This window comes from Carassius carassius, chromosome 25 (genome assembly GCF_963082965.1).
Source record: "Carassius carassius chromosome 25, fCarCar2.1, whole genome shotgun sequence".
Classification (NCBI taxonomy): Eukaryota; Metazoa; Chordata; class Actinopteri; order Cypriniformes; family Cyprinidae; genus Carassius; species Carassius carassius.
In genome coordinates this window covers 22288864-22316293 of record NC_081779.1, presented here as the reverse complement: position 1 = coordinate 22316293, position 27430 = coordinate 22288864, and the positions used below count along the sequence as shown (strand labels likewise).

The following is a 27430-nucleotide window of genomic DNA, read 5'->3' as shown; positions in this document are numbered from 1 at the left end:
TTATGTGTCTTACAATGAAGTATAAAAGCAAAACAAAACAAATTTGACATAAATAGCTATAGCTGTCCTTTTAAGGCAAGGTATGCAGTTCTTTTTCTTTGAGAGCAGCACTCGCTCTTGGGATACTTCTGGTTATTGATCTTAATACTTCAGCTCATTTTGACAGCTTCATGTACTGACCCCACTGCCCCTGAAAGATCTTGGTAAACGTCAGGGGGGAAAAAGTGTTTGGCAGAAGGTGCATTTAGTTGTGCATTTGTGAAGAAGGAATCGACTGGATGCTTTATAGTAACGACAAATTATGACATCCAATAATAAATCCATACTATGTTATGACAGCATAATTTGCACAATGTGCCCCTGTTGAAATTCATTCAATTTAATTTCTTAAACCTTATAAACAGTAAACCTTCGGGGGTTAAAAGATTGATGCATAAATCAGTAAACATAATATGAATTTTAAATTGAAATCTCCTTTCGTAATATTTAAACATATTTTATTTCTCATTTATTCACGTACAGCAGAGTTTTTTATTATCCATGAGTATCTTGATTTTTTTTCTTCCATTTTGAGTCCAAACTGACAGAATATTGTTTCTATGGGAGTGTGGTGGCTGGGCTTACCACATGATCAGAGCACAAATGGTATTAAAGCTTTCCTTGATTTCGGATAGTCTTCAAATTTTGTGAGATACCACCTGTAAAATGAAATTACATAGATACTGATGTCATCATTCAATAAAAAATTTTTATCAGTCTAGAACATGCCAAGTCATATATAAAAGAAATAATTGAAAAGTTGAATTTGATTTAATTAAATAAAAATGATTTAAGTGGTTAACTATATACAGTAGTTATTTTAGTATCACTGAGATAATATTATACTATGTATTAATATTTAGCATTAGTTATATTTTGTTTTTAGTTTAATTTCAGTTAATGTTTCATTAATGCGTTTTTGTCATTTTTAAATATATGTCTATTTCATTTTTATTCAAAAGTTAAAAAACAACAACATCAACAACAAAATGGTTAAAAACCCAGAATTATTACAGCAGTGAGAATTTGTGGGGAAAATGCAAATGTCACAATGTAATTTGTGCTAAAACAGGCTTCATATTATTTTTCTTTTGTTTATATTAGAATAATTATTTCATATGATTCTTGAATTAATTATGACTCAGAATGCATCGTTTCATACGGTAATATCTTACTTGTGGTGGTCCATTCCTCTGCTGGACAGCACAATTAAAGTGAAGAAAGCAAAAGCTGCACTATGGATCGAATGACCAGCCAGAGCGAATCCAGCCCATTCCACGATCTCCCCAAAGAAGTTTGCTCCTGATACATACTCAAACATGCCCCCTACGAACAGAAAGTAATTATGAAGAGAAATTTGAACAAAGCAATAAGAAATAATTTGAAGTTTGTTTCAAAGCAAAGAAATTGCATCCCATGAGTCTTATTAAGTGTGAAACCATCTGATTAGCACGTTGCCTGGTTTAAATGTGTCAGAACTGAACAAGCCTTTGGATCTTAAAGGGATAGTTACCCAAAATTTAAAATTTGATGTTTATCTGCTTACAACCAGGGCATCTAAGATGAAGGTGACTTTGTTTCATCAGGAGAACAAAAACAGATTTTTAGCTCAAACCGTTGCAGTCTATCAGTCTTATAATGTAAGTGAATGGGAATCATGGCTAAAACATACAATAAAACAAAAAAAACATACACAAACAAAACCAAATTAAACCCTGCGACTCGTGACGATAAATTGATGTGTAAAGACACAAAACGATCGGTCTGTGCAAGAAACAGTATTTATATAATATTTTACCTCTGATTCACGCAATGTCTGGACTGTTAGAAGTGTCCTGAGCGTCTTAAGCAGCAGGCTCTTCTTCTTGCTTTATGGCGGATCGCAGCCTTATAAGTGCATTACTGCCACCTATCTCTCAAATGGACCATTTACACTCTATCTACTATCTCAATGAGTAGTGTCAATGGTCCATTTGAGAGATAGGGAGCCCCAAGTTTTGTTTTTGTTTTATTATATGTTATAGCTGTGATTCCCATCCACTCGTGCTCCTGAAAAAACAAATTCACCTACATCTTGGATGCCCTGGGGGTAAGCAGATAAACATCACATTTTCATTTTTCAACTATCCCTTTAAACAACTTTGACATACCATTCATTTTGGCTAAACAATGTAATCTACAGACTCATTTATTTTCTGTGACATTATCTGTATTTTACATCTAGTGTTTTTTTTTTGATAATACCACATGAAGCTGTGATGTCAGAAAGAATTGAAACATCTTTCCTTAAAAAAAAAAAAAAAAAACAAATGGAAAGAGAGAAGAAAGTATGTGAAGTAAGAGATGACAGCATTTGCATCCTGTGTATATTGGAAAAGAGACAGAAGTGGATGTCACAAACTATTAGCATCTCTGGAGCAGGCTGGTCCTGACAAGCTGCTGAGGCAATGAGGCACGGACAGAAAGGGCATCTATTTTTATTTTCTTTCAGAGGCAAAGCCAGATTCAAAGGAGAACAGATTTGTTTGCATTTCATTAACACTCAACGTCTTAGCACTGACCACCCATCTGAGCTGACAGCACTGAGCTGCATGTGCTTTGATTCAAATGATTTGTGTTCTGTTCTGAATACTCTTGAACACATATGTATATTGGTACCAAATTTTACGAATTTATGAATATTCATATATTGTGATAAATTCAAAAGCCTGTTTCTAAAATGTAAAACTGCATGATGCTGTCACTCGAAGTGACATGTTAGTCCATTTCAATATAAGATTTTAGGCCACACTACCCACTCAAACACATTTCCAATTCATAACCGACTGGCAAGAGCAGCTTCAAAATCCTCAGTACTTATCTTGCTGGATCTGTCTGCTGTTTTTGACACCTTTAATCACCAGATTCTGCTGTCCACCCTCAGAAAGATGGGCATCTCTGGAACCGCACTCCTGTGGGTTAAGTCCTACCTCTCAGATAGATTCTTCAGGGTGTATTGGAGGGGTGAGGTTTCTAAGTCACATCAACTTGCTACTGGGGTTCCTCAAGGCTCAGTACTTGGACCACTTCTCTTCTCCATCTACATGAAGTCATTAGGATCTGTCATTCAGAAAAATGGCTTTGCTTATCACTGCTACGCTGATGACACTCAACTCTACTTTTCATTCCAACCAAATGACCCGACGGTAGCTGATTGCATTGCAGCCTGTCTGAGTGACATTTCTAGCTGGATGAATGACCATCACCTTCAGCTCAACCTTACTAAGACAGAATTGCTTGTGGTTCCAGCTAACCCATCGTTTCATCACAACTACTCTATACAGCTGGGTTTGTCAACCATAACTCCTTTCAGGACAGTCAGAAACCTAGGAGTTGTGACGGATCATCAGTTAAGCTTCACAGATCATATTGCTACGACACGGTCCTGCAGATTTGCCTTATACAACATTAGTAAGATTAGACCCTTCCTGTCAGAGCAAGCCACCCAACTTCTTGTCCAACCCTTGTACTCTTCAGACTGGACTATTGTAATGCTCTCTTGGCGGGCCTTCCTGCATGTACAGTCGTGGCCAAAAGTTTTGAGAATTACATAAATATTAGTTTTCAAAAATTTTTGCTGCTAAACTACTTTTAGATCTTTGTTTCAGTTGTTTCTGTGATGTACTGAAATATAATTACAAGCACTTCATACGTTTCAAAGGCTTTTATCGACAATTACATGACATTTATGCAAAGAGTCAGTATTTGCAGTGTTGGCCCTTCTTTTTCAGGACCTCTGCAATTCAACTGGGTATGCTCTCAATCAACTTCTGGGCCAAATCCTGACTGATAGTAACCCACTCTTTCATAACCACTTCTTGGAGTTTGTCAGAATTAGTGGGTTTTTGTTTGTCCACCCGCTTCTTGAGGATTGACCACAAGTTCTCAATGGGATTAAGATCTGGGGAGTTTCCAGGCCATGGACCCAAAATTTCACCATTCTGGTCCCCGAGCCACTTAGTTATCACTTTTGCCTTATGGCACGGTGCTCCATCGTGCTGGAAAATGCATTGTTCTTCACCAAACTGTTGTTGGATTGTTGGAAGAAGTTGCTGTTGGAGGGTGTTTTGGTACCATTCTTTATTCATGGCTGTGTTTTTGGGCAGAATTGTGAGTGAGCCCACTCTCTTGGATGAGAAGCAACCCCACACATTAATGGTGTCATGGTGCTTTACTGTTGGCATGACACAGGACTGATGGTAGCGCTCACCTTTTCTTCTCCGGACAAGCCTTTTTCCAGATGCCCCAAACAATCCGAAAGGGGCTTCATCTGAGAATATGACTTTGCCCCAGTCCTCAGCAGTCCATTCACTATACTTTCTGCAGAAATCCGTCCCTGATTTTTTTTTTGGAGAGAAGTGGCTTCTTTGCTGCCCTTCTTGACACCAGGCCATCTACCAAAAGTCTTGGCCTCACTGTGCGTACAGATGCGCTCACACCTGCCTGCTGCCATTCCTGAGCAAGCTCTGCACTGGTGGCACTCCGATTCCGCAGCTGAATCCTCTTTAGGAGACGATCCTGGCGCTTGCTGGACTTTCTTGGACGTCCTGAAGCCTTCTTTACAAAAATTTGAACCTCTTTCCTTGGAGTTCTTGATGATCCTATAAATTGTTGATTTAGGTGCAATCTTAGTACCCACAATATCCTTGCCTGTGAAGCCATTTTTATGCAACGCAATGATGGCTGCACACGTTTCTTTGCAGGTCACCATGGTTAACAATGGAAGAACAATGATTTCAAGCATCACCCTCCTTTTAACATGTCAAGTCTGCCATTCTAACCCAATCAGCCTGACATAATGATCTCCAGCCTTGGGCTCGTCAACATTCTCACCTGAGTTAACAAGACGATTACTGAAATGATCTCAGCAGGTCCTTTAATGACAGCAATGAAATGCAGTGGAAAGGTTTTTTTGGGATTAAGTTAATTTTCATGGCAAAAAAGGACTATGCAATTCATCTGATCACTCTTCATAATATTTTGGAGTATATGCAAATTGCTATTATAAAAACTTAAGCAGCAACTTTTCCAATTTCCAATATTTATGTGATTCTCAAAACTTTTGGCCACGACTGTACTGTCAAGCCTCTGCAAATGATCGAGAATGCAGCAGCATGGGTTGTCTTCAATAAGCCAAAAAAGCTCACGTTACTTCTCTCCTCATCAGGTTACACTGGCTACTAGTAGCCACTCGCATCAAATTCAAGGTACTGATACATGCCTAAAAGACGACCACTGGCATGGCACCAATATACCTAAACTCACTAGTTCAATCTTATGTGCCCTCCAGAAGATTGTGTTCTGCAAGTGAATGGCGCCTTGTTGTGCCATCCCAAAGAAGTTCAAAATCACTCTCACAGACCTTTTCCTGGACTGTGCCCAGCTGGTGGAATGACCTCCCAATCTCAGTCTTAACTCATTTTCAAAAAACATCTAAAGACTCAACTTTTTCGCCAGCACTTAACCAACAAATACTAGCACTTACCTTTTCTTTTCTTTCATATTCTTGAAAAAAAAAACTGGCTATGTGTTCTATGCTAAACTAACTGAGACTTGTCATGGCACTTGTATACTGTTATTGTCTTGTTGGTCTGATTGCTTCTATTGTTCTCATTTTCTAATTCGCTTTGGATAAAAGCATCTGCTAAATGATTAAATGTAAATGTAAATAACCGATGCTGTCAGCCTGATAATCGCTGTCTCACCTCTAGGTATCTTATAGTCGGTCTCTCCAGGCTTACGGAGGTTCCTGAGAATATGATCGGAGTGCATATTAATGATCCATCCCAGGAACCACATACAAGACCCTGAAAAACCATCATTCAGAATAAGAAAGAGATCTTATGCTCACCCAGGCAAAAAACAGTAATATTGTAAAATATTACTACAATTTATTACAATTTAAATGAACTGTTTTCTATTTGAATATATTTTAAAATGTAATTTATTCTTGTGATGCAAAGCTGAATTTTCAGCATCAATCATACAGTCTTCAGTGTCACATGATCCTTCAGAAATCATTCTAATATACTGATCTGTTGCATTTTTCAGGATTTAAACAAAGAAATTTAAATAATTTTTAAAAAGGTAAATGTTTTAACTGTCATTTTTGATAAATTTAATGCATACTTGATGAATATTAATTTATTTGAAAAATGTATATATAAAAAATAAAATATATGAATATAAAAAGATCTAAATGCTAATACGTTTGTGTCAAGATAATATATTTGAACTATACTGTAACAAAATGATTATTATAAACGCCTGCAGGGAATACAAATGAATACTGGGAATGTCTATTGTTCGGTCCACCATGACAGAGGGATGACCGATATCTCTACCCTGCAGTGGTCAACGTTACAGTAATCAGTCAGGTGACCGACTTTAAGGTCTAGAGAAATGATCTGGAATGTGAGTAACAAGAACCCTCACAAGTAACTATTTATGTCTCTTCTTTGACCAGCAAAGTGAATGCATTGTGTTCGGTGATGGATGAATTCCAGCATCAGCTCTTAACCAATTATAGAAACGTCTATCTGATATGAAAGGGAACAAGCAAAAATGATGGAAAATACATTATACACTGAATATCTACTCACTAGCACCTACCTGTGATGAAACAGGGATGTGTAACCCAACCGGGTGGGTAATCTGCATAGTGACTCAGGTATCTTGCCTGCAGGTACCCATTATAGATGCAGAAGACAAAGGCTAGGACAAACGAGATGAATGGTGTGGGTTTCCCTCCTTGAATTAAAAATGGGTAGATGAGGGACCTGTGAGAAATACATGCTTCAGTCCATGTTAAAAATACACACTGCTGTTCAAAAGTTGGGTTCAGTAAGATGTTTAATGTGTTTTTAAAATGTCTCTTCTGATCATCAAGGCTGCATTTATTGGACCAAAAATGCAGGAAAAGCAGTAATATTGTGAAATATTATTATCATTTAAAATAATGGTTTTCTATTTTAATATCCTTTAAAATTTTATTTATTTCTGTGATGTAAAGCTGAATTTTCAGCATCATTTCTCCAGTCTTCAGTGTCACACGATCCTTCAGAAATCATTCTAATATGCTGATTTATTATCAATGTTGGAGAAAGTTGTGCTGCTTAAAATTATTTGGAAGTGTGATATTTGTTTCAGGATTATTTGATGAATAAAGTTAAAAAGATAGCATTTATTTAAAATAGAAATCCTTTCTTACAATTTAAGTCTTTATTATCACAATGAATACATAAATAAAATAAATGTAATGGTAGTGCATATTGTTACAAAATATTTATATTAGGAATAAATACTGTTATTTTTAACTTTTTTATTCATCAAATAATCCTGAAAAAAAGTATCACAAGTTTAAAAAAATTGTAATAAAAATAGCAAAAAGTACCAAAAGTGTTGCCAACATTGTTAATAAATCAACATATTATAATGATTTCTGAAGGATCACGTGACACTAAAGACTGGAGTAATGATGCTGACGAAAATTCAGCTTTGCATCACAGGAATAAATTACATTTGAAAGCATATTAAAATAGAAAACCATTATTATAAATTGCAATAATATTTCCCAATATTACTGCCCCCCCCCCGTATTTCTGAAAAAAATAAATGCAGCCATATTGAGCAGAAGAGACGACTTCTTTAAAAACATCACAAAACTTACTGATCCCAAACTTTTTAATGGCAGTGTATATATAGTGTATAAAATAACCACTTGCAAGGGAAATTAAGTTATTTACTCACACATGTCCATATGTATATACATATTTTTGTATTATTATTAGTTATGAGTTATATAACAAGGAAAAATCCCACCTTTGCACATAATGGCATACGAACATGAGCAGAAGTAATTGGTTGGGCAGGTGCATTATCTTTGCACATGGACTCCACAGCAACAAACTCACAGGAAGCAGAAAAGCCGGCAGCTCCTGAACGAACCAGGCTACTCTGACATTCACAGGAAACCCATACCTGCTGGATGCATATCTGCCATAGGGGACGTGCTCAAAGAGTAAAGTCACCTGGGTTATGAATGCCATAACCATCATCAAGTACGGCAAGCAATCCAAAACATACAGCTCTTGCTCCTCCGAGGAAAATAAAGTCTTCAGAAGAGCGTCCATAATTGCTAATCGAAATACTACTTCAGTAGAAGAAAGGTTCGAGTATTATTTTGTAACTCGTTCACAAAACAAACTGACTCTATGTAGGCAAACCCCGCCCATCACAACATGAGTCTGGCCAATCAATAACGGTGCTGGGCGTAGCTTGTGCCAAAAGACGCCTTAATGTATGCAATCTATTAAATTCTAGCCAATAGATGAACGATAGTAACTCATGAGTAACTAAAAGTGAACATGTTATTATTTATCTTTTACTATTTCTTGCCAAATTTTTACATTTGACAAAAATGTAGTGAAATGCAGAATTAAATATACGGAACAACAACAACCTCATATTTGATATAATTTCGCCTTTTTTATTTGCGTTATTTTTTATAGTTGTGTTTTGTTTTTTATTCATCTTCTGTCACTAACGTTACATTTATTACGATTGAAGGTCAAAGGTTTAAAGGCAACAAAATGAAAAGCAAGTCAGGCAATAACGCGGATACCAAGGAAGGGGTCTTTCAGTCGAAGGTGCGCTTGTTTGGATCGCGTCACGAACACGCGAGTTCAGCAGGAGCCCAGAAGTGCAGCTCTTTCAGTCAAAACGCATCGCAGGTTTATATCCAGAGTTATATGCGTGTCCAACATGGGCAGGAAAAACAGAAACAGACAGAGACCTCAGCAGAACAGAGATGGAAGAGCAGAGGGGAAAAGAAGCAGAGATGACGCTGTGAGTTCGCTAACTGCTCTAGCATCATTCATTCATTTTTGAATATAATTGATGTTGCACAGTGAATACAGTTATATGATTGTCTGTGACAACACAGGTTTCGATGTAATGCAAATGTCATGTAGGTAGGTGGCAATAGTCACGTGGGCTCTTTTGGCAGGGCTGGGGAGCTGGATACACTGAGATCATCAAGGAGAACAAACTCTTCGAGCATTACTACACAGAGCTGAAGATCGTCCCCGAGGGAGAGTTTGAGCAGTTCATGGGGGCCATGAGAGAGCCCCTGCCTGCTACAATACGCATCACTGGATACAAGAGGTGACCTGGTATTTCCTGCTGCTCATGTGTTCATTGAAGGGCAAATAAGATATTTACTACTGATCATCAGCCACGCTGCTGTCAGGTCATAAATGAAGTCATATTTCTTGACCACTTTCATGGATAGTTTAGAGCAGGGGTCCTCAACTCTGGACCTCAAGATCCACATTCCTGCAGAGTTCAGCTCCAATCCTAATCAAACACACCCGAACAAGCTCATCAAGGTCTTCATGATTACCAGAGAGCTGCAGGTAGATGTGTTCAGTCCAGGTTGAAGCTAATCTCTGCAGAAAAGTGGATCTCGAGGTCCAGAGTTGAGGACTTTCAGATGTGACGATACACTCATGGCACACTTCACAATACTCTAGTGATGCTTCATGTTTTTAAACTCTGTCTTCGCTTTGTTTACTTCTAAGACTTATGACAAAAGTACTGTTCATATATATATGCTTGGATCCAAAGACACAACTTCAGTTGTTTTTATTGACCTCCGTTAAAATGTACTAGTTTTGGTATCAAAATATTAGATGGGGGGGAGAAAAAAAAAGTAATACAAAGACTAAAAATTTTGTTTCGGCGAGAAACTGAAATAAAATTAATTTAAGTTGAATACTAAAATTACTAAAACTCAAATAAAGATAGATTAAAGCATAATATAAATAACTAGATAAAGGACAAAAGCACATCAAAATGACTTAAACTGAACCTGGAACTATAAAATATACACAATTACCCACGATACTAGTTGCATTTTTGTGTTGCAGTATGTTTTGATGTGATATATTGTTACACCCCTACAGTTTTGCATTTTTGATTTGTCCCTTTGTCAACCACTGTGATCAGTCACGCCAAAGAAATCCTTCATACTCTTAAAGAGAAATACTTCAAAGAGGTTCAAGATCTTGAGGTGGATGGGCAGAAGATTGAGGCTCCTCAGCCCTTGAGCTGGTAAGATAGATAAAAAACTTACCTGCTCATGTGTTTTACTGGTAAATGAATTTTAAATGTCCTTGGATAGCATTGTACTTCAGGCGTGCTCTTTGCTGGTACAGGTATCCTGATGAACTGGCATGGCACACTAACCTGAGCAGAAAGATCCTGCGCAAATCTCCACTCCTGGAGAAATTCCACCAGTTCTTGGTCAGCGAAACTGAATCGGTAAATAAGAATCAGTGGAACTTCTTTTTTTTTTTTTTAATGAATGCAAATATTGTTTTTGATTGACCTTTGTTTCAATCCTGTTTCCTCATTTAGGGGAATATTAGCAGGCAGGAAGCAGTCAGTATGATTCCTCCTCTTCTACTGAAAATTGAGCCTCAACATAAGGTACATCTACTCCGAGTTTCCATTAATAGCAGCTGAATGCTTTTTTCCACTGGGAGAATCTTTCTAATTGTGAGGTCTCCTCTCCATCTTTCTGGCTCGTCTGACTAGATTCTGGACATGTGTGCAGCTCCAGGATCAAAGACTGCTCAAATCATCGAGATGCTTCACTCTGACATGGACATAGCTTTCCCTGGTAAACAGTCACTCATTAGCAGTATGGGCTTTACATCATGAATCCACTACAGATTTAAGATGATCATAACTCATAGTTGTCCTCCGTGTCTTCAGAGGGTTTTGTAATTGCCAATGATGTGGATAACAAGCGCTGTTACCTGCTGGTCCACCAGGCCAAGAGATTGAACAGTCCATGTATTATGGTGGTCAACCATGATGCCTCTAGCATCCCACGTCTGCAGTTCGATCGGGACGGGAAGAAGGACGTCCTGTTGTATGACCGGATCCTGTGTGATGTACCCTGCAGGTGAGGGTCTCTGCTCGGACCCAGAGACGTTACTTCATTTGTTTTTATTGACCTCCATAAGCAAGGTCTAGTTTTTCAATCAAAGTGTTAAGATTAGAAATGTTGCCTTTGGCAAGTAACTGAAATATAAATAAGTAATTTGTGCTGCATGATAATTAGGGTTGGTATCGTTTAAATTTGAACGATTCCGAGTCTGATTCCGATTCCTTGTTTCGATTCCGGTTCCCAACGATTCTCGATTCCGATTCTTTCAAGAGGCAGGGTCAAAAAAGTTTAAGATATTTTAAATGAGCTTAGCTAACCAACTGTCTTTCTGAAGAAAATAGTCTGACCTTCTCCATCAATTTGAATTCTATGAACTTTTTACTTTTTATTAACTTTACTATGAATTTCTCACAGGGCTGTTTTCAACTACAATATAAATATCAAATCTATGAACTTGAATATTATATAAATATTAATTATGAATATATTTTCACAGGGGTACACTTTCTTCAAGAGAGCTTTATTTTTGAAAACTTCAGAAACATTTACACATGACAGTGTATGATACTGCAGGTACTTAAAATTACCTTGCTACCACTGATGGGCTAACCTGGTGCAGAAAAGAAAATAAACTATTAGAGACAACTTTTAAAACTCAGTCCAGATTAGCAGCAGGTACAGTATAAAATCAGAAACCGTTCTTGTTCAAGAAAATTATCATATCTGCTTTCTAGGGCAGGATACGTGAGGGTTCTGGACAAATTGTATCTCCTGCTGTGGAGAAAACGCGTTCGCTCGGAGTAGATGACGCTTGAACACATAAATAAGAGAAAGCAAGATTTGACAGCAAAGGATAAGTCTTTTGTTGGTTCCACCACCATGCAGCAGGGTCCTCAGACATAAGGACCAGTGGAACTTCCTTGTATATCTGCAGCTCTCTCTCCACTTTGGACCGCCGACGCACGCTGTCCATGTTCGATCGCTCGTTATACCAAAACTTCCGGTGGACGCTTCTTCGTTGGTGTTCAGCGGTTTCTTCTTCTGGTCGGCGCCGGGCGGACTGTGAATCAAAACTTTTTTTTCTCTTTCTTTTAAGCTTTAGGAATCGAAACTAGGAATCGAAATTAAAACTTTTGAACGATACCAGGAAAATCGCAAAGCTAGTCCCGGTTCCACTCGATACTCGATTCTCGATACCCAACCCTAATGATAATGGTAGCACTGTTTGTTAATCATATGATTAATTTGATCAGAATTATTGCGCTTTTACAAGCATAAATGAAGAGAACGTCAGCTTGCATGATTTGCTAGCAGATTTAGTCGCAGCAAACAACAGACTGAAAGAAAACAGACTGGCTGTTAGAGCTGCACGATTAATCGGTAAAAGATTGTGATCTCGATTCAGACACCATCTCAATCTCATTTCTAAATGACAAAGATTCCCAGAGTCTATTAAACCTTTGACAAAGTCTTACCGGATCATTCAAATCTGTGTTCACACTGCCAGGGGCAAAACCAGTATTGATTACCAGGGCCCCAAAGGAAGAGAGGGCCCTTGAAAAGTCATGGAATATATATTTTCAAGGGGGAGGGGCCCATTAGGATTGCATATGCATAGGGCCCGGGATCTTGTGCAGCGCCCCTGCACGCTGCCGCTGACACAGAGAGAGCAGTTAGCATGTTTGGTCAAGAAACATATTCACAAACTGTCTTTTCAATTACACAGTATTATTTCTGTCTTACAGTCATTTATATTATCACAGAAATACTGGGATAAAGTTTATGGTTCAGATATAAACACTGATGTCGATATGGCAGCGATCAAAATAGAGCAAATCCCCTTTTGAAAGTACTGCGCTTTAAATAACGTTCGTCTCGATTGCATTTTCACCACTAGGTGGCGACAAGAAACTTAAAAATGTATTTGTCAATGAATGAATTTTTCATTCTAGAGAATCGTTCAAAAACGCTGATTCATCCAGTAATGAAGCAAGTGTTGTAGGTTTATGAGCGAGTCGTTGAATCAGTGATTTAAACGACTTTTTCATCATTCTAATATAAAAACTGGGGTTTTAAATGTATTATATATACACTACCAGTCAAAAGTTTTTGAAACGTAAGATGTGTAATGTTTTTAAAGTCTCTTCTGCTCACCAAACCTGCAATTATTTTATCCAAAGTACAGTAAAAACAGGAAAATTGTGAAATATTTTTTACAATTTAAAATAACAGCTTTCTACTTGAATGTATTTTTAAACTGTCATTTATTCCTGGGATCAAAGCTGTATTTTCAGCATCATTCCTCCAGTCTTCAGTGTCACATGATCTTCAGAAATTATTTTAATATTCTGATTTGCTGTTCAAAAAAACATTTATTATTATGTTGAAAACAGATGAGTTTGATTTTTTCAGGTTTCTTTGATAGAAAATTTAGAAGAACAAAATTTATGTGAAATATAAATATTTTGTTATAAATGTATTTGTCACACTTGATTAATTTAAAGAATCGTTGCAAAATAAAAGTATTAATTTATATACTTGTGATTAGGGATGGGTACCGAACCCCGGTATTAAACTGGCCCCGGGGCTAAATTATGAAAGACCGAAGTATCAGTAAGATCTGACGCTATTGGTTCTGCTTTCGGTACTGGAGGGGAAAAATTAATGTACTATGTATTTTTGCTTAATAATGTTATCGTGCAAATTTTATCTCACCAAACATTTCTTATGTGCGATCATATTAAGACGTTTGTCTGTGAGATCTGCAAGATCTCTCATGCGCGCCACGGAGGCTGTCTGTCAGTCACACACACACAACAAGAACGAGAGCGGCACACGCACACAGTACGACGAAAACTCACGCTTAATACAAAGAGTGACGATGGCGGAGACAGCAAAACGTTCCAAAGTGTGGTTATACTTCACTAGAGTTGATGCAGAAAACGCTCGTTGTCATAAGTGCAACAAAATGTTTGCATGTAAGGGCGGAAACACAAGCAATCTGTCAAAGCATATTTCAAAAGTGCATTATGTGCAGACAGAGAAATCCAAAGTTTTCGACTGCCTAGCTAGCTCGTCTCTGTTTGTTCCCCTATCTACTTCAGGTATGTATGCTAAAATCATGTTGAATCAACGTTGTTACAATAATTGTTTTATTAATTTAACATAAAAAAAAAATAAAGAAATGTTAATTCTGTTCTCAACTTGTTCTTAAAAAAAACCCCCACACACACAACACAAAGTACCGATAAGAATACCGTTGAAGTACCGGACCGTTAAGCAGTATCGGTAAGCGTAGTAATACCGTTAAAACCTTAACTATACCCATCCCTACTTGTGATAATAATAATAGTAATAATACTAATAAAAAAATGTTTCTTTAGCAGCAAATCAGCATATTAGAATGATTTCTGAAGGATCATGTGACACTGAAGACTGGAGTAATGATGCTGAAAATACAACTTTGATCACAGGAATAAATTACATTTTAAAATATATTCCAATAGAAAGCAGTTTTGTTTTAAATTGTAAAAATGTATCACAACATACTACTTTTGCTGTATTTTGGATAAAATAAATGTAGGCTCTTTGATCTTACCGTTCAAAGACTTTTGGACTGGTACTGTATATTAAAATGTTTAATAATTAATTCAGATTAATTAGACATTTTTAAATAGACTGCAGCAATAACATTTTGTCACATTATTTTATTTAGTTCAGAATCGTAGGAGAATCGTGATCTCTATATGAGACCAAAAAACTTGTGATTCTCAATTTATCCAGAATCGTGCAGCCCTAACGGCTGTATTACACTTTTATTTGAGCAGAATATAGAATGGTGTACTTCGCCAGTGTTTTAAGATCATCAGCATGTTATCCGTAATGTAGGGATAGAGAGCTGGTGTGGTCACCTAGTTGGGAAGATGAAGTAAATCACAGGGTAGAAGATGTGTCCATTTAAGAGGAAAACTCTGTTTGGGGGACTTTAGCTCTTGACATCTGGCAACCGGATCAAATAAAGTTTGTTGAGGCTTGTTACCCATGCAAGATCATGCAAATGGCAAACTAAAGTGAAATAACTTCAAGATAAATATCCAGCAGGCAATGGTTAAAATTCAAATGATCATGCAGCTGTAAGTTATAGCACTACAATTACTAAAATTGAAATTAAAAACAATTAAATCTAAATAAAAATGTTAAGAAAAGCTAATAAAAATGACAAAAGCATAAAAAAAATCAAATTTTCCAAAACTTAAATGAAAACTGATCATACAAAAAAAAACATAATATAATTATATATATATATATATATATATATATATATATATATATATATATATATATATATAATATTATTATTATTATTATTAATTTTTTTTTTTTTTTTTGCAAAGTTGGAGGTGATGATCTGAGCCGTAGATGCCATACAGAAAAATAAGTCTGGCTCAAACTTTTAAGAATAACACTGGGAACTGAATGTAGTATGCATAAAATGGGTTTGTTTGGCTTCCGATTTGTTTTAGCATCTGTAGCGTCGTTCTACCTGCCAAATCTTTCAGGAAAAAACCCATAAAATTCTGTTGATCTTTCCACAAACTTCCCAGAAGCTTCAGCCCTATAGTCTGGTTTTTGTGTGATTATTGGTTGCTTAAAATGTCATCTTCTGCCGGTCTCTAAGTTGTTATAGGCCAACATAAGCTGCAAAGAGATCAGTCTAGGTACTTTTATTGTGGATTATTAAAAACCATTCAGACTGTGGATTTATTTTGTTGTTTGACATGGTAAGAGCCACTGTGTGTTTATGTGTGTTGTCGAACAGCAGGAACCTGCTTTTCATGTGCACGGATATGAAGTTGTGATCATGACCACAGTGAATATAGGATCACAATTATAGAGGCGCACACACATGCCAGAGCTGTGTGTTTTGGGTTGAGCAGTGAACCTCTTCCCAGCATGTAACATCATACAGCAGGGTTTATAGCTGGTGGAGACTATACTCGGCCTGCAGCAGAATCAGGTCCAAGCACAACACATCTGCTCTGTACCAGCCGGCCAAACTTCTTACACACACACACAATGTGGTCAGCCTGGTTTGCTGTCTAAACATTTCTCTCCGTCGATGAAATGATTTGAAGTTGACTTTAAAGATGTAATTATGGCTTGCTTTTTGCCGGCGTAGGATTGTAGTTTCCTAACCTCAAGAGTTGACTCCTGAATAGCACTTTTATTTGATTCAAAATTTGCTGCCTTGTTAACCAAACACTGATGTAATTGATTTAAAAAAAATAGCATATGATCTCATAAGACCACAGGAAACTCTCCTAAAAGTGAATACAGTCCAGTTTAAAATTACTTGAAGGAAATGAATGCGATGAAACCACCATCTTTAATCTTTGTACGATGAAGAATCACTAATTATAAGTCTTGATAACCCTTTTATTTTATAGTTTCTTACTGTGTTACATGTGCTTAACATGGCAATAACAGTAAATTATGTATAACTGCATGTAACTAACCCTAAACCAAACCCTAATCCTATACCAAGTTCATGTTATGTAAGCGGCAAAATATGCATACATATATACGCGCAAAACTTTAACCGTTTTAATGTGATATAATTTTATTGTCATGTTAATTAGGGTTATTTTTAACTTCTTGAAACAATAAAGAGGACAAATACATTGATCTACTCAGCATCCACATGAAATGATCTGAAGTGGTGTAACAAGTAAATGGCAAACAATAAAAACAGGACGTTTTTCTCTACAGTGGAGATGGGACAATGAGGAAAAACATTGATGTGTGGAAAAAATGGACAACCAGCAACAGCCTGCAGCTCCACGGGTAAGACCGGTGCAGAATAATACTGTAATATTGATATTTCTAGAGTGTGTTGTGTATGCAAACATTCTGAGTGCATGGAGTTCCTGGATTTGCCAAACCTTGATCTTCTAGATCCATTGTGAGAGAGGCAACAGAAGTAAAATCTGTAATATTAAGTATATCTTTGAATATGTCATTACTCCAGTCTTCAGTGTCACATGATCATCCAGAAATCCAGTTAGATCAATTAAATTGAGAAATTGTTAGATAAGTGTTGTGTACTCAACTGTATTGAAGACATGTGACAAGAAGTGTCTTCATGCTCTCGGGTAAACCTGCAAGTCTTGACTGGTGAAGATCACGGCACTGAATTAGCAGTGATGTGTTTCCTACACCTCGTTACTGAAATGAGATGTTGCATCTAATGAGGAGCTGTATTCTTTAGGTTGCACTGTCAGCATCGGTGTCTGTGTGTGTGTGTGTGTCTCCATTCTCAGGTTTTAGAAGAGAGCAGTTTGTTATGCTCTCTCTCTGCGTGTGTTTGTGAGTGTCTTTTCAATTCCTCTGATTGTCTGTCAGTCTGCAGATCAGGATCGCAGTGCGAGGAGTGGAGCAGCTGGCAGTAGGGGGCAGGATGGTGTACTCCACCTGCTCTCTGAACCCCATCGAGGATGAAGCTGTCATCGCTGCCCTGCTGGAGAAGAGTGAAGGTATGTCTGCTGTCCTCCAGTCCATAAACACTTCTGCCCGTCTCATTCAAAGATCAAAAGAGAAAAATATTTATTTTAGGACCTTTTTTATTTATAAGATTGATTTTATCACTATATTTTCATGCTAAAATAAATGTGTGTAGTTTTCTGAGCGGTGTTATTTTGTCTTTTCATTTCTCCTTCATTTTCAGCCTTTTCTGATCTCCCTCTCCTGTGGTTGTTTCTTTCTCAGGTGCTTTAGAGTTAGCTGATGCCTCTGCAGATCTCCCAGGACTGAAATATATGCCTGGAATTACATCTTGGAAGGTAATGAAGCGTTAGCCTCCACTCTTTCTGCTTATGAATGTCGTGTCTGCACTGGTTTGTCGTTTGCAGTCGTTTGCCTTCATTAACTCTCTCCAGCAAAAGCATTAGACTCTAGGTAACAGAAGTCCTCACTGGATCGATCTTGGTTTTTAAAGTAACACACCTACACCTGTGTACAGCCCCTTCACTTTTAAAGTAATCAGATCTTGTACTATGGTTTCATACGGTCAAATTCAGATGATGATATGGAGTAGAAATGACATGTGGTTGATAACTTGGTCTTTAAATGTAACCACAAAATGAATCCAAAATTAACTTTTTGCCACACATGCCAATGGTGAGTGAATCTTTATGGTCAAATTTAATGCATCCTTACTAAATACAAGTATTTATTTCTTTTTTTATTCCAAAGAAAATCTGTTTCTAATCTAGCTCTCTGCTCGTTTAATTTAAGGTAATGACCAAAGAGGGTCAGTGGTACTCTGATTGGTCAGGGGTGCCGACAAGTCGACACACTCAGATCAGACCCACCATGTTTCCACCAACAGACCCAGAGAAGCTGGCCAATATGAAGCTGGAGAGATGGTGAGTTAGTTCAAAGTCAGAAAATCTTTGTGTATGTGCTTGTAGGGTTGTACCAAAAGTCTCCACCAGATGGTAATATATAACCACAGTTAAAGTGGAGCAATACTGAGTGTTTGAACCCAATTCACACAGATTTCTAGTCATTGTGGTATATCTGACTTGTGTTTTCAGTATGAGGATATTGCCCCATCACCAGAACACTGGAGGGTTTTTTGTGGCTGTGTTGGTGAAGAAGGCACCCATGCCATGGAACCGCCGTTACACAAAAGTATTAGGAAACCCAGACCTGTAATGTAATATAACATATGCAAACAGAGCACTGAAGTTGTATGAGAGTATCTTTTTGTTGGTTTAACTAACAAACCCGTTTTCTTTTTTGGATCTACCCTGTTTGTCTTTGAACTGGTAAACTGGCGTATGTACCACCGTCTCTGTCCTCTCTTGTCTGTAGCTTCGACCTAAGGTTGTGACCTCCTCCAGTGAGGTGGCTCCTGCGGAGGAGCTGCAGATTCGGGAGTCTCCCGCTGACGCCCCTGTGGAAGCAGTGGAGGGCGAGAGTCCTGCAGAGGGACACCCGTCTGTCCCAGTTCCTCCTGACCTTTTAGAGGTCAAGAAAGATGATGTCTGTGGGTGAGTATCTTCAGTCAGGTGTATATGTGCGTGCATTAGTCACTCTTCTGTTCTCTCTGTGTTGTGGATTTTGGGACATATTTTTGGATAATGACAGTACAGCCTGTATAACAAGGGTTTAATAATCCAAATTAAAAATCATTAGATCTGTTAATTCTTCACAGATTTTAAATTCGCAAGGTTATGTAAAATACAATAGTTTAATGCAATACAGATGAGGACGCTTGGTCAACACATTTATTTGTAAGGAAAACATGACATTGCATTGGGTTGCAACTCACCATCTGTTTCAAAGGTTGAAAAGGCGTTATATTATTATGATTATGTGGTGACCATTTGAACCCTTTATTTTTGCATGATCTTTTGTTTTACGTAATAGTAGACGTGCAACAACTGTGCAGCATGCTGTGAGTTCAGTGAGACAGATTTCCATTCTGAACATATTGGCTTCCAGGCGTTACTTGTGCTTCTGCTGGACCGTGTGTGTTACTGCAGTTTCTCTTCAGGTCCTGTGCTCCACATTGACATGAAGTGCTCTGTCTGTTCCAGCCCCCCTCCTCCAAAGAAGATGAAACTCTTTGGCTTCAAAGAGGATCCGTTTGTGTTTCTGACGGAGGATGACCCCATCTTCCCTCCCATCCAGTGAGTGCCTCTTCTCTCAAAGCCTTGCTGCTCAATACAAATACAGTTTTTACGAACACTCTCATATCTGTGTGTGTGTGTGTGTGTGTGTGTGTGTGTGTTTTTAAACAGTATTTGTCTGAAACACTGTTTGTCACATCTGAGTGGGCTGGAGCCTTTACGAGTACAAATATGAGCATTTATCTGTTCTTGCGCTATATATCCCATGTGTTGAATCGATGATATGATCATTTTCATTGTCACTGTCTCCACCTCTTGTTTGTGATGAATGTTATTTATTTTCTCAAACAGATGCACAGTGCCACAGTGCTGGCAACTCGCCATTTTGACTTGTTGGAGACAACGCCTCTGCTCCATATGTCGCAGTGTGTTCAGCGCTGTGTGCATATGTGCGTTTTTTTTCCCTTCTGTATAACCATCATTTATTTTAGGCTGTGATATTTCTTTGTCTGCTGCAGAGCGTTCTACGACCTGTCTCCAGATTTCCCCAAACTGAACGTACTGACTCGAACCCAAGAAGGAAAGAAGAGGCACCTGTACATGGTGTCCAAAGAGCTCCGCAACGTTCTGCTCAACAACAGCGAGAGAATGAAGGCAAGAGCGCGTACACACACACACACACACACACACTCTGATGGGCCTTCATCAGTGCTAGCAGTGATTGAGGATGGCGTACAGACAGATGGGGACAGCAGCCTCGCTATGATCTCATCTCTATCTGTGCTCTAGTGCCTTCACGTTCATCAAGTATGAAACCACCATCTGCTGCTGATGTAAACAGACATCACTGGAGTTTCTTACAACAAAGAAGCACTGTAAACACTTACACACCCCGTCCTTTGTTCTATTATTTGTGTTCTGAGCAGTTAACATGCTGAAATGTTATTTGGGCAGTGATGCAGAACTATTATAACTTTTTTTTATTAAATGTTGTAAATTTTTATTTGATTATAAATTAAGCCTATAAAGTTTATTATAAAGGATTGTATTTACGTCATTTTATTAAAAATAACTATTTATTATTATTTTTACTACAACATTTTTATAATTTTTTTTTATTAGTACTAAGTAATAATAGTAGTCACTAATATATTATTAGTAATTTCTAATATAATAAAATAAGAACAATTCTAGTTATATAATTTGATATATATTATAATTATTATATAACATATATATAATTATATATATATATATGTATATATATATACAGTACAGACCAAAAGTTTGGAAACATTACTATTTTTATTGTTTTGGAAAGAAGTTTCTTCTGCTCATCAAGCCTGCATTTATTTGATCAAAAATACAGAAAAAAATGTAATATTGTGAAATATTATTTCAATTTAAAATAATTGTTTTTAAATGTATTATACTTTAAATTATCATTTATTTCTGTGATGCAAAGCTGAATTTTTAGGATCATTATCACATGATCCTTTAGAAATCATTCTAATATGATGATTCATTATCAAAGTTGGAAACAGTTCTGCTGCTTAATATTTTTTCAGAACATGTGATACTTTTTTAGGATACTTTGATGAATAAAAAGTACAAAAAAGATGTTTTTAAAATATAAATATTTTGTAATAACAATATACACTACCGGTCAGTAATTTGGGGTCAGTAATTTTCTTTCTTTTTTTAAAATAAAATCAATACTTTTATTCAGCAAGGATGTGTTAAATTGCTAAAAAGTGATAGTTAAGAAAATATATTATTAGAAAATATAGTATTAGAATTTTTTTTTATTTTGAATAAATGCAGTTCTTTTTAACCTTTTATTCATCAAATATATTAGACAGCAGAACTGTTTCCAACACTCATAATAAATCAGAATATTAGAATGATTTCTAAATGATCATGTGATAGACTGGATGTTACATGTGACACTGAAGGCTGGAGGAATGATGCTGAAAATTCAGCTTTGCAACAGGAATAAATTATAATTTTTTTAAATATATTCAAATAGAAAACTATTATTTTAAGTTGTAATAATATATCACAATATTAATTTTTTTCTCTATTTTTGATCAAATAAATGCAGGCTTGATGAGCAGAAGAAACTTTTTTCAAAAACATTAAAAATAGTAATGTTTCCAAACTTTTGGTCTGTACTGTATGTATATGTATATATGTATTTATATGAATGTATGTATATGTATATATATGTATATTTAAAGAATAATAAAATAGAATAAAAAAAAGGTTCCATTTGTTAACATTAGTTAAATGCATTGGTTAACTAGCAATGAAAAAAAAACTTCTTAAACCTTTATTAATCTGTTAATGTTAATTTCAGCATTTACTAATGTGTTATTACAATCAAAAGTTGTATCTGTTCTTACTTAATGGACCTGATATAACATGAAGAAAAAAAAAAAATTGTATTTTTATTAAATAATATTTGACAAGCGAGATCAGTAAGTACTGTTACAAATGTGTTGTCCATTGGTAGTTAGTGTTAGTTAATGCATTACCTAACATTAACTTGTGGGACCTTATTGTAAAGTGCTACCAAATTTAAATAATCATAATGACGTAGCAAAATGCTGTTAACGTTTCTGCAGGTCATAAACACAGGCGTGAAGGTCTGGTCCAGAAATACTGATGGAGAACAGTTTGGTTGTGCTTTCAGACTGGCTCAGGAGGTGGGTGTTTAATCATAATAATGTTTTATGTAGTAGTCGTCTGAATCACTTGTGTATCTGCGTACACAGATCTAAATTTATTCTGGATACTCACTTCTAGAATAATTATAGTGATGTGTTTTTGTCATTTAAAAATCATTAAAAGATCTTTGTTCAAGTTGAAAAGCAGCAGTCTATTCCCAGAGATACTTCTGCAAGATATAATGGGTTGTTTTCACATGCAATTTTAACCAGAAAGGCTTTGGATATTAAGTTGTACTGCAGTAATCACTCTATTATTAAAGCAACACTCTGATATCTCAGTTGTCTCAATGTTTTTTTTCGCTCAGAAACTAGGTTTAGTGGTCTATAGGGAAACAAGTTAATCTCAATGTGCCGTTAATAACCTCAGCTTGCCTTCCTGACTGCTCTAGAGGGAACTTCCATTACCATTTTCCACAACAGTCTATTGATTTTTAACTGGAGGAAGAGCTGTTTTGTATATGGGTATTTATTCTTCCCATAGATGAAGAAATTGATTAAAATATGTATGCTTTCCAAGGCTGAATTAATGGACAAGAGAATGCAGTTTTGCACTAGACTTAATCATCCTGAGGTTACATGCTTCTCTCCGAGCAGGAAAGACTGTGTGTGTGTTCTTGTTTGTTTGTGTGTGTGAAAGAGAAGATGGAGTCCTTGACTCTATGCTGCTGTCTTTCTCCAGGGTGTTTACACGCTGTGTCCCTACATCAGAGCCCGAATCATCAACATCAGCGTGGAGGACGTGAAGGTGCTCCTCACGCAGGAGAACCCCTTCCTCAGCAATCTCGGAGATGATGCTCACAATCAGGCCAAGAAACTTGGTCAGTGCCATTCAGAGTCCTGCTGATGCCTCTTGCATGAACCTTTAAGAGATCACTGCTATCATACACACAAATTAGAACGTGAATGTAAACTTAAAAAACATTTATTGAATAAACGCTTTATAAAAAAGATAATTTAAAATGGATCAAATACATACATTAAAAAACTCACATGCACTAAATGTAAAATTTATACTTTTTATAAAATGTATAAAAATAAAAAATAAAAAAAAAAGATTACATGCAAATTTAGTAAGATGCATTGAACACAGAAGCTCAAATGTGTGTGACACTCTAGAACAGACCTCACTGGTTCTCGGACATTTCTTCTTCATACATAATTTTTTATTTTTTTTTTGCTCATCATGCACATTTATTGCATTTTTACTGTACATTTTACATATGTATAATTGTGTATATTTTATCCACTAAAATATTTTACATTTCTATATAAAGAAAAGTTCTAGATTATTTCTTTCTATGTGTATATGTGTGTGTATTTGTTTATAGATATTAGACATAGCATCACGTTACAGCTAACAAAGGCGTGATTTATTTTAATTTTTTGGCATTGCTGATATATTTCAAATATATCAGCTCTGAAATGAACATGTTCTCTCTTTCTACAGGAATGGGCAGCATTGTTTTAAGATACCTCCCAGATCCGAAGTAAGTGCCGATGTTCTGTCCATATTATTACAAAAGAGTCTTGAGATCTGCTCTGGTCTCCAGTTTATGCCTCATTCGTCCCTTCATCTGCTCCAAAGCCTAGTGAACTGCCTCGTTGTCTATTTCCTACGTAGGGAGCTTTCTTCTAAGACAACATCCAAACCAAAATGGAACTGATAGTTGATTCCAATAGAGTTTGGTGTTAGCATGTTGCTAAGCTAAAAACACAACATTATGTAAAAATTCTAAAATTAGCATTTTTAAATGCATTGTGCACAGATATTGAGTGAGTCAACTTAGTATCACAGTTCATTCTGGATCTTTTTTTATATGTGAAGGCTAAATGTAGAGCTGTGTTGGATTTTAACCAAAATTAGATTTTAGCAGGCAGCTTTGATTTCAGTTTTCTATATTTTTGGAGCACTATCTTCATAAGGTGAAGTTTAATGTGCAGTCCAGGTAAATGTCTGGCTATATATTGCTGCAGGGACTCCAGTGGCAGATAATGCGAGGTGTGTTGTGTTGTGTTGTACTCCGTGATGGCAGTTCTGCCATTCATCAGCCAGTCACGAGACAAATGAATGGAGATTGAACTCTTTGTAGCCATTATGCCCCTTGTCTGATAATTAAAGGGCTCAAACTGATGCACCGGCTTCCTCTTCACAGATAAATAGCTCTTCATTGTCTCTCTGCAGAAAGCTCATTGTTTGGCCCACCAGACAGTCATGTTTCACACTGATGGCCCTTACTTGTGTAGAAAACTAGTCAATCCAGCTGGAAACAGTGTCCTTTTTTATCTCTCTTTCTGTCACACACAAGCAAATCATAGTCAATTGACAGCACATGCACACACGAGACACCCAATACTCATAGCAGCTTGCTGCCTGTTTAATATCTAGCTGAGCAGTTCAGGTGTGTGGGTTAAAACCAGGGAAATTAACCTGGGCTTAGAGTTAATACACACATACCTTATTCATGCATGTATTTAATTTTTTTATAATTATTTTAGATGTTTATTTTGGTATGTGAGCTTCTATTCTAGACACTGTATAAAATTGATGCATTTAAACGGAAGAAATGTACAACATTCTGTGCATTGTTAGATGAAAATATTCTCAAATGTCCTCATTAAGGTTAATTGCAAAAAAACTGCCCACTTAGTTACGGTTGCTATGTCCAACAAGACATTATACTCACACCACACATCATAATCTCACGCAGTAAAAAAAAAACATTGCAATGAGGAAACTTGATGACAGACAATTAAATACATTTGCCCACGATTAAATACATTTTTAACGCACATTTTGAGTTTATGCGCATTTCAGTGTTTCTTTTTTTATATATATATATATATCCCAAATTTCACATGCAAATACTGAGAAATGTGAATTTTAAACTGAATCTCAATCAGCCATGTTCAGTTTTCACAACAAACAGTATGGTTGAGGAATATTCGCCACACAGCATTATTTCCATTCCTTCTTGTGCTAGACTACATGTCTAAAGTAGCCTCCTAGCATCATGGGAATCTATGAATATGTCTGTTTATTTTCTCAATAATATGACCCCCACAAAGCACAAACTCTAACACTGATGTGCACGCACTTGTTCTTCTCAGCTTCATCACAGTGAGTGACACGGGCCAAGAGCAGCTCTGATGTCACTGTGATTAGCGGCGCGTGGCTCTGTGGTGTCATGCTCCTCTGGCAGCGTGCTGCTGGCTCCACACATGAAAACATGACGGCCCGTTCCAGCAACAGCACCCCTGATCATCTTTCACTCTCTTTTTCCATCCGTCTGATCACAGGCGCTCTTAAAATGTCTCAACTGCTGCCGCTATCACACTCCACTTCGGTTCCTGTCGCTGTCTGCACTGTAGCTGATCAATAATTTGCTCTTTTTCCCTTCCCCTTCTCTTGCATTCTCCTCTCATTGTCCTCTCTGTCAGTCATTCTTTGGCTCTTTACCCTCTTGTATCAACTTCAACTTAAAATTTTTCTTTCTTCTCATCTCTCCAGGGATCTTGATGCTCCTCAGTGCCCTATAGATTTGTGCGGCTGGAGGGGAAAAACTTCCATCAGGGCTTTCGTCCCACGTAATGAGCGTCTGCATTACCTCCGAATGGTGGGGGTGGAAGTCTTCCGTGACAAACAGGGCAAAAGGGACGACGGTTCATCAGAAATCCAGGAAGAGAGCACAGAAGATGCCGAGGGACTAAGCCAAGAGGCAGATCTCTTAGAACAGGAAGGTGAAGATACGGAGATATCAGAGTCCCGTGCTAATGGCACAGAACCTGTTGGCAGAACTTGTGACGAGTCTGCGAGTTAGTTATCTAAGCGATTAGTATGAGTCAGGAGTAAAAATGACAGGCTTCACCAGGCCATCTGTGTTTTTTCCAGACTGCTAACTTCTTCAGGAGCACCTGGTTGGGTAACCTCTGAAGAACTGATCAGGAAACAAAATGAATTATTTTAATTTTATCAAAGCTTTTTTTTTTTTTTGATAGTGATTAAAGCATTTGCTGTTGGATATGTTTTTATAGTTTGGTGGTGTTCAAGGGACAAAATTAATGAAGTAACATCTGTTACTCATTTTGTGTTAATGTCTAAGGGGCTGCACACTAGCTCAATCTTACAATGCATTTCATTTTCCCTTATACATGATTTACACATTGTACATTATGCCAGTTTGTTCATTGTTACAATACTTGAAATAAACAGCATTTGTCCATATTTCAGTATAGTTTGGAGCTATTTCCAGTGGTGACATTTCGTTGTGCTGACTAGACTCAAACTCAGCTCATGCCCTTGCATCCGAATATTCCTAAAACTGTAAACATGGAAAGAATAAACTGGGAGAAAGTGCGCATAAAAGTTAGAATTTGTAGTTTGTTAGTTTTTTTTGTTCTGCCTGAGATTATGAAATGTGCATCTGATGAACACTTCCCCCGTGAGGCCACATAAGAGGATTTATAAATGTAGTCATGTGACGCATGACTATGATAACATGAATAATCTACTGTAGTAATGTACAGTAATGTCCTGTACTGATCTGGAAGTCTCTTTCTAGTATGTATAGTGAGTTTTTGATTTACTGGCTCAGGTGTGTTTTAGTAGGGTTGGAGCTAAACTACAGGACCGTGTCCCTCCGGGAGCAGGACTGGACACCCCTGGTTTAGTTCATCTCGATAAGTCATCATTGTCAGTTAGGAACATGACCGCTTTCTTCTGTAGAATTCAACCATTCATATGATGACTTTGAAACTACCAAATTGTTTCACATTTTGCGTGTCATGCACATAGATGTTCAGCCAACAGGCCAGGGGCTAGTGTCCTGCAAAGATTTAATCAAACACGCCTTCCCAAGAATTTAGAATTTAACTTTTTTATTCTGTTTGAAATTACCCCCATACCCTCGTTCACTATTCCCTACATTAGTCCACTAATATAGTCCAGTTGAAAGACTGAATGAACTAAGGGTTGCCGCTATTGCATAGTTTGTGCTTCCTGTCTATAATCATTACAAAACTAAACAAAC

General features: G+C 37.0%; 2 protein-coding genes across 2 annotated transcripts; one reads left to right on the top strand and one right to left on the bottom strand.

Moving 5' to 3' along the window:
- LOC132104753 (3-oxo-5-alpha-steroid 4-dehydrogenase 1-like) lies at window positions 1–8324 on the bottom strand. Its single transcript, XM_059510304.1, has 5 exons — window positions 7900–8324; window positions 6691–6857; window positions 5784–5885; window positions 1215–1365; window positions 1–698 (listed from the first exon to the last, which is right to left on the bottom strand). The coding sequence occupies exons 1-5, from the start codon at window positions 8208–8210 to the stop codon at window positions 632–634; spliced, it is 798 nt and encodes a 265-aa protein (XP_059366287.1). The 5' UTR covers window positions 8211–8324; the 3' UTR covers window positions 1–631.
- A 376-nt stretch (window positions 8325–8700) lies between these two features.
- On the top strand, window positions 8701–26462 carry LOC132104413 (RNA cytosine-C(5)-methyltransferase NSUN2-like). The gene is made up of 19 exons (XM_059509870.1): window positions 8701–8925; window positions 9086–9243; window positions 10087–10191; window positions 10296–10401; window positions 10498–10569; window positions 10678–10762; window positions 10858–11050; window positions 16805–16879; window positions 17438–17568; window positions 17801–17874; window positions 18329–18459; window positions 18631–18727; window positions 18911–19089; window positions 19639–19731; window positions 20190–20325; window positions 22299–22379; window positions 23083–23221; window positions 23851–23890; window positions 25912–26462. Exons 1-19 carry the CDS (start codon window positions 8842–8844, stop codon window positions 26219–26221), a joined length of 2289 nt encoding a protein of 762 aa, XP_059365853.1. The 5' UTR covers window positions 8701–8841; the 3' UTR covers window positions 26222–26462.
- The last annotated feature ends 968 nt before the right edge of the window (window positions 26463–27430 follow it).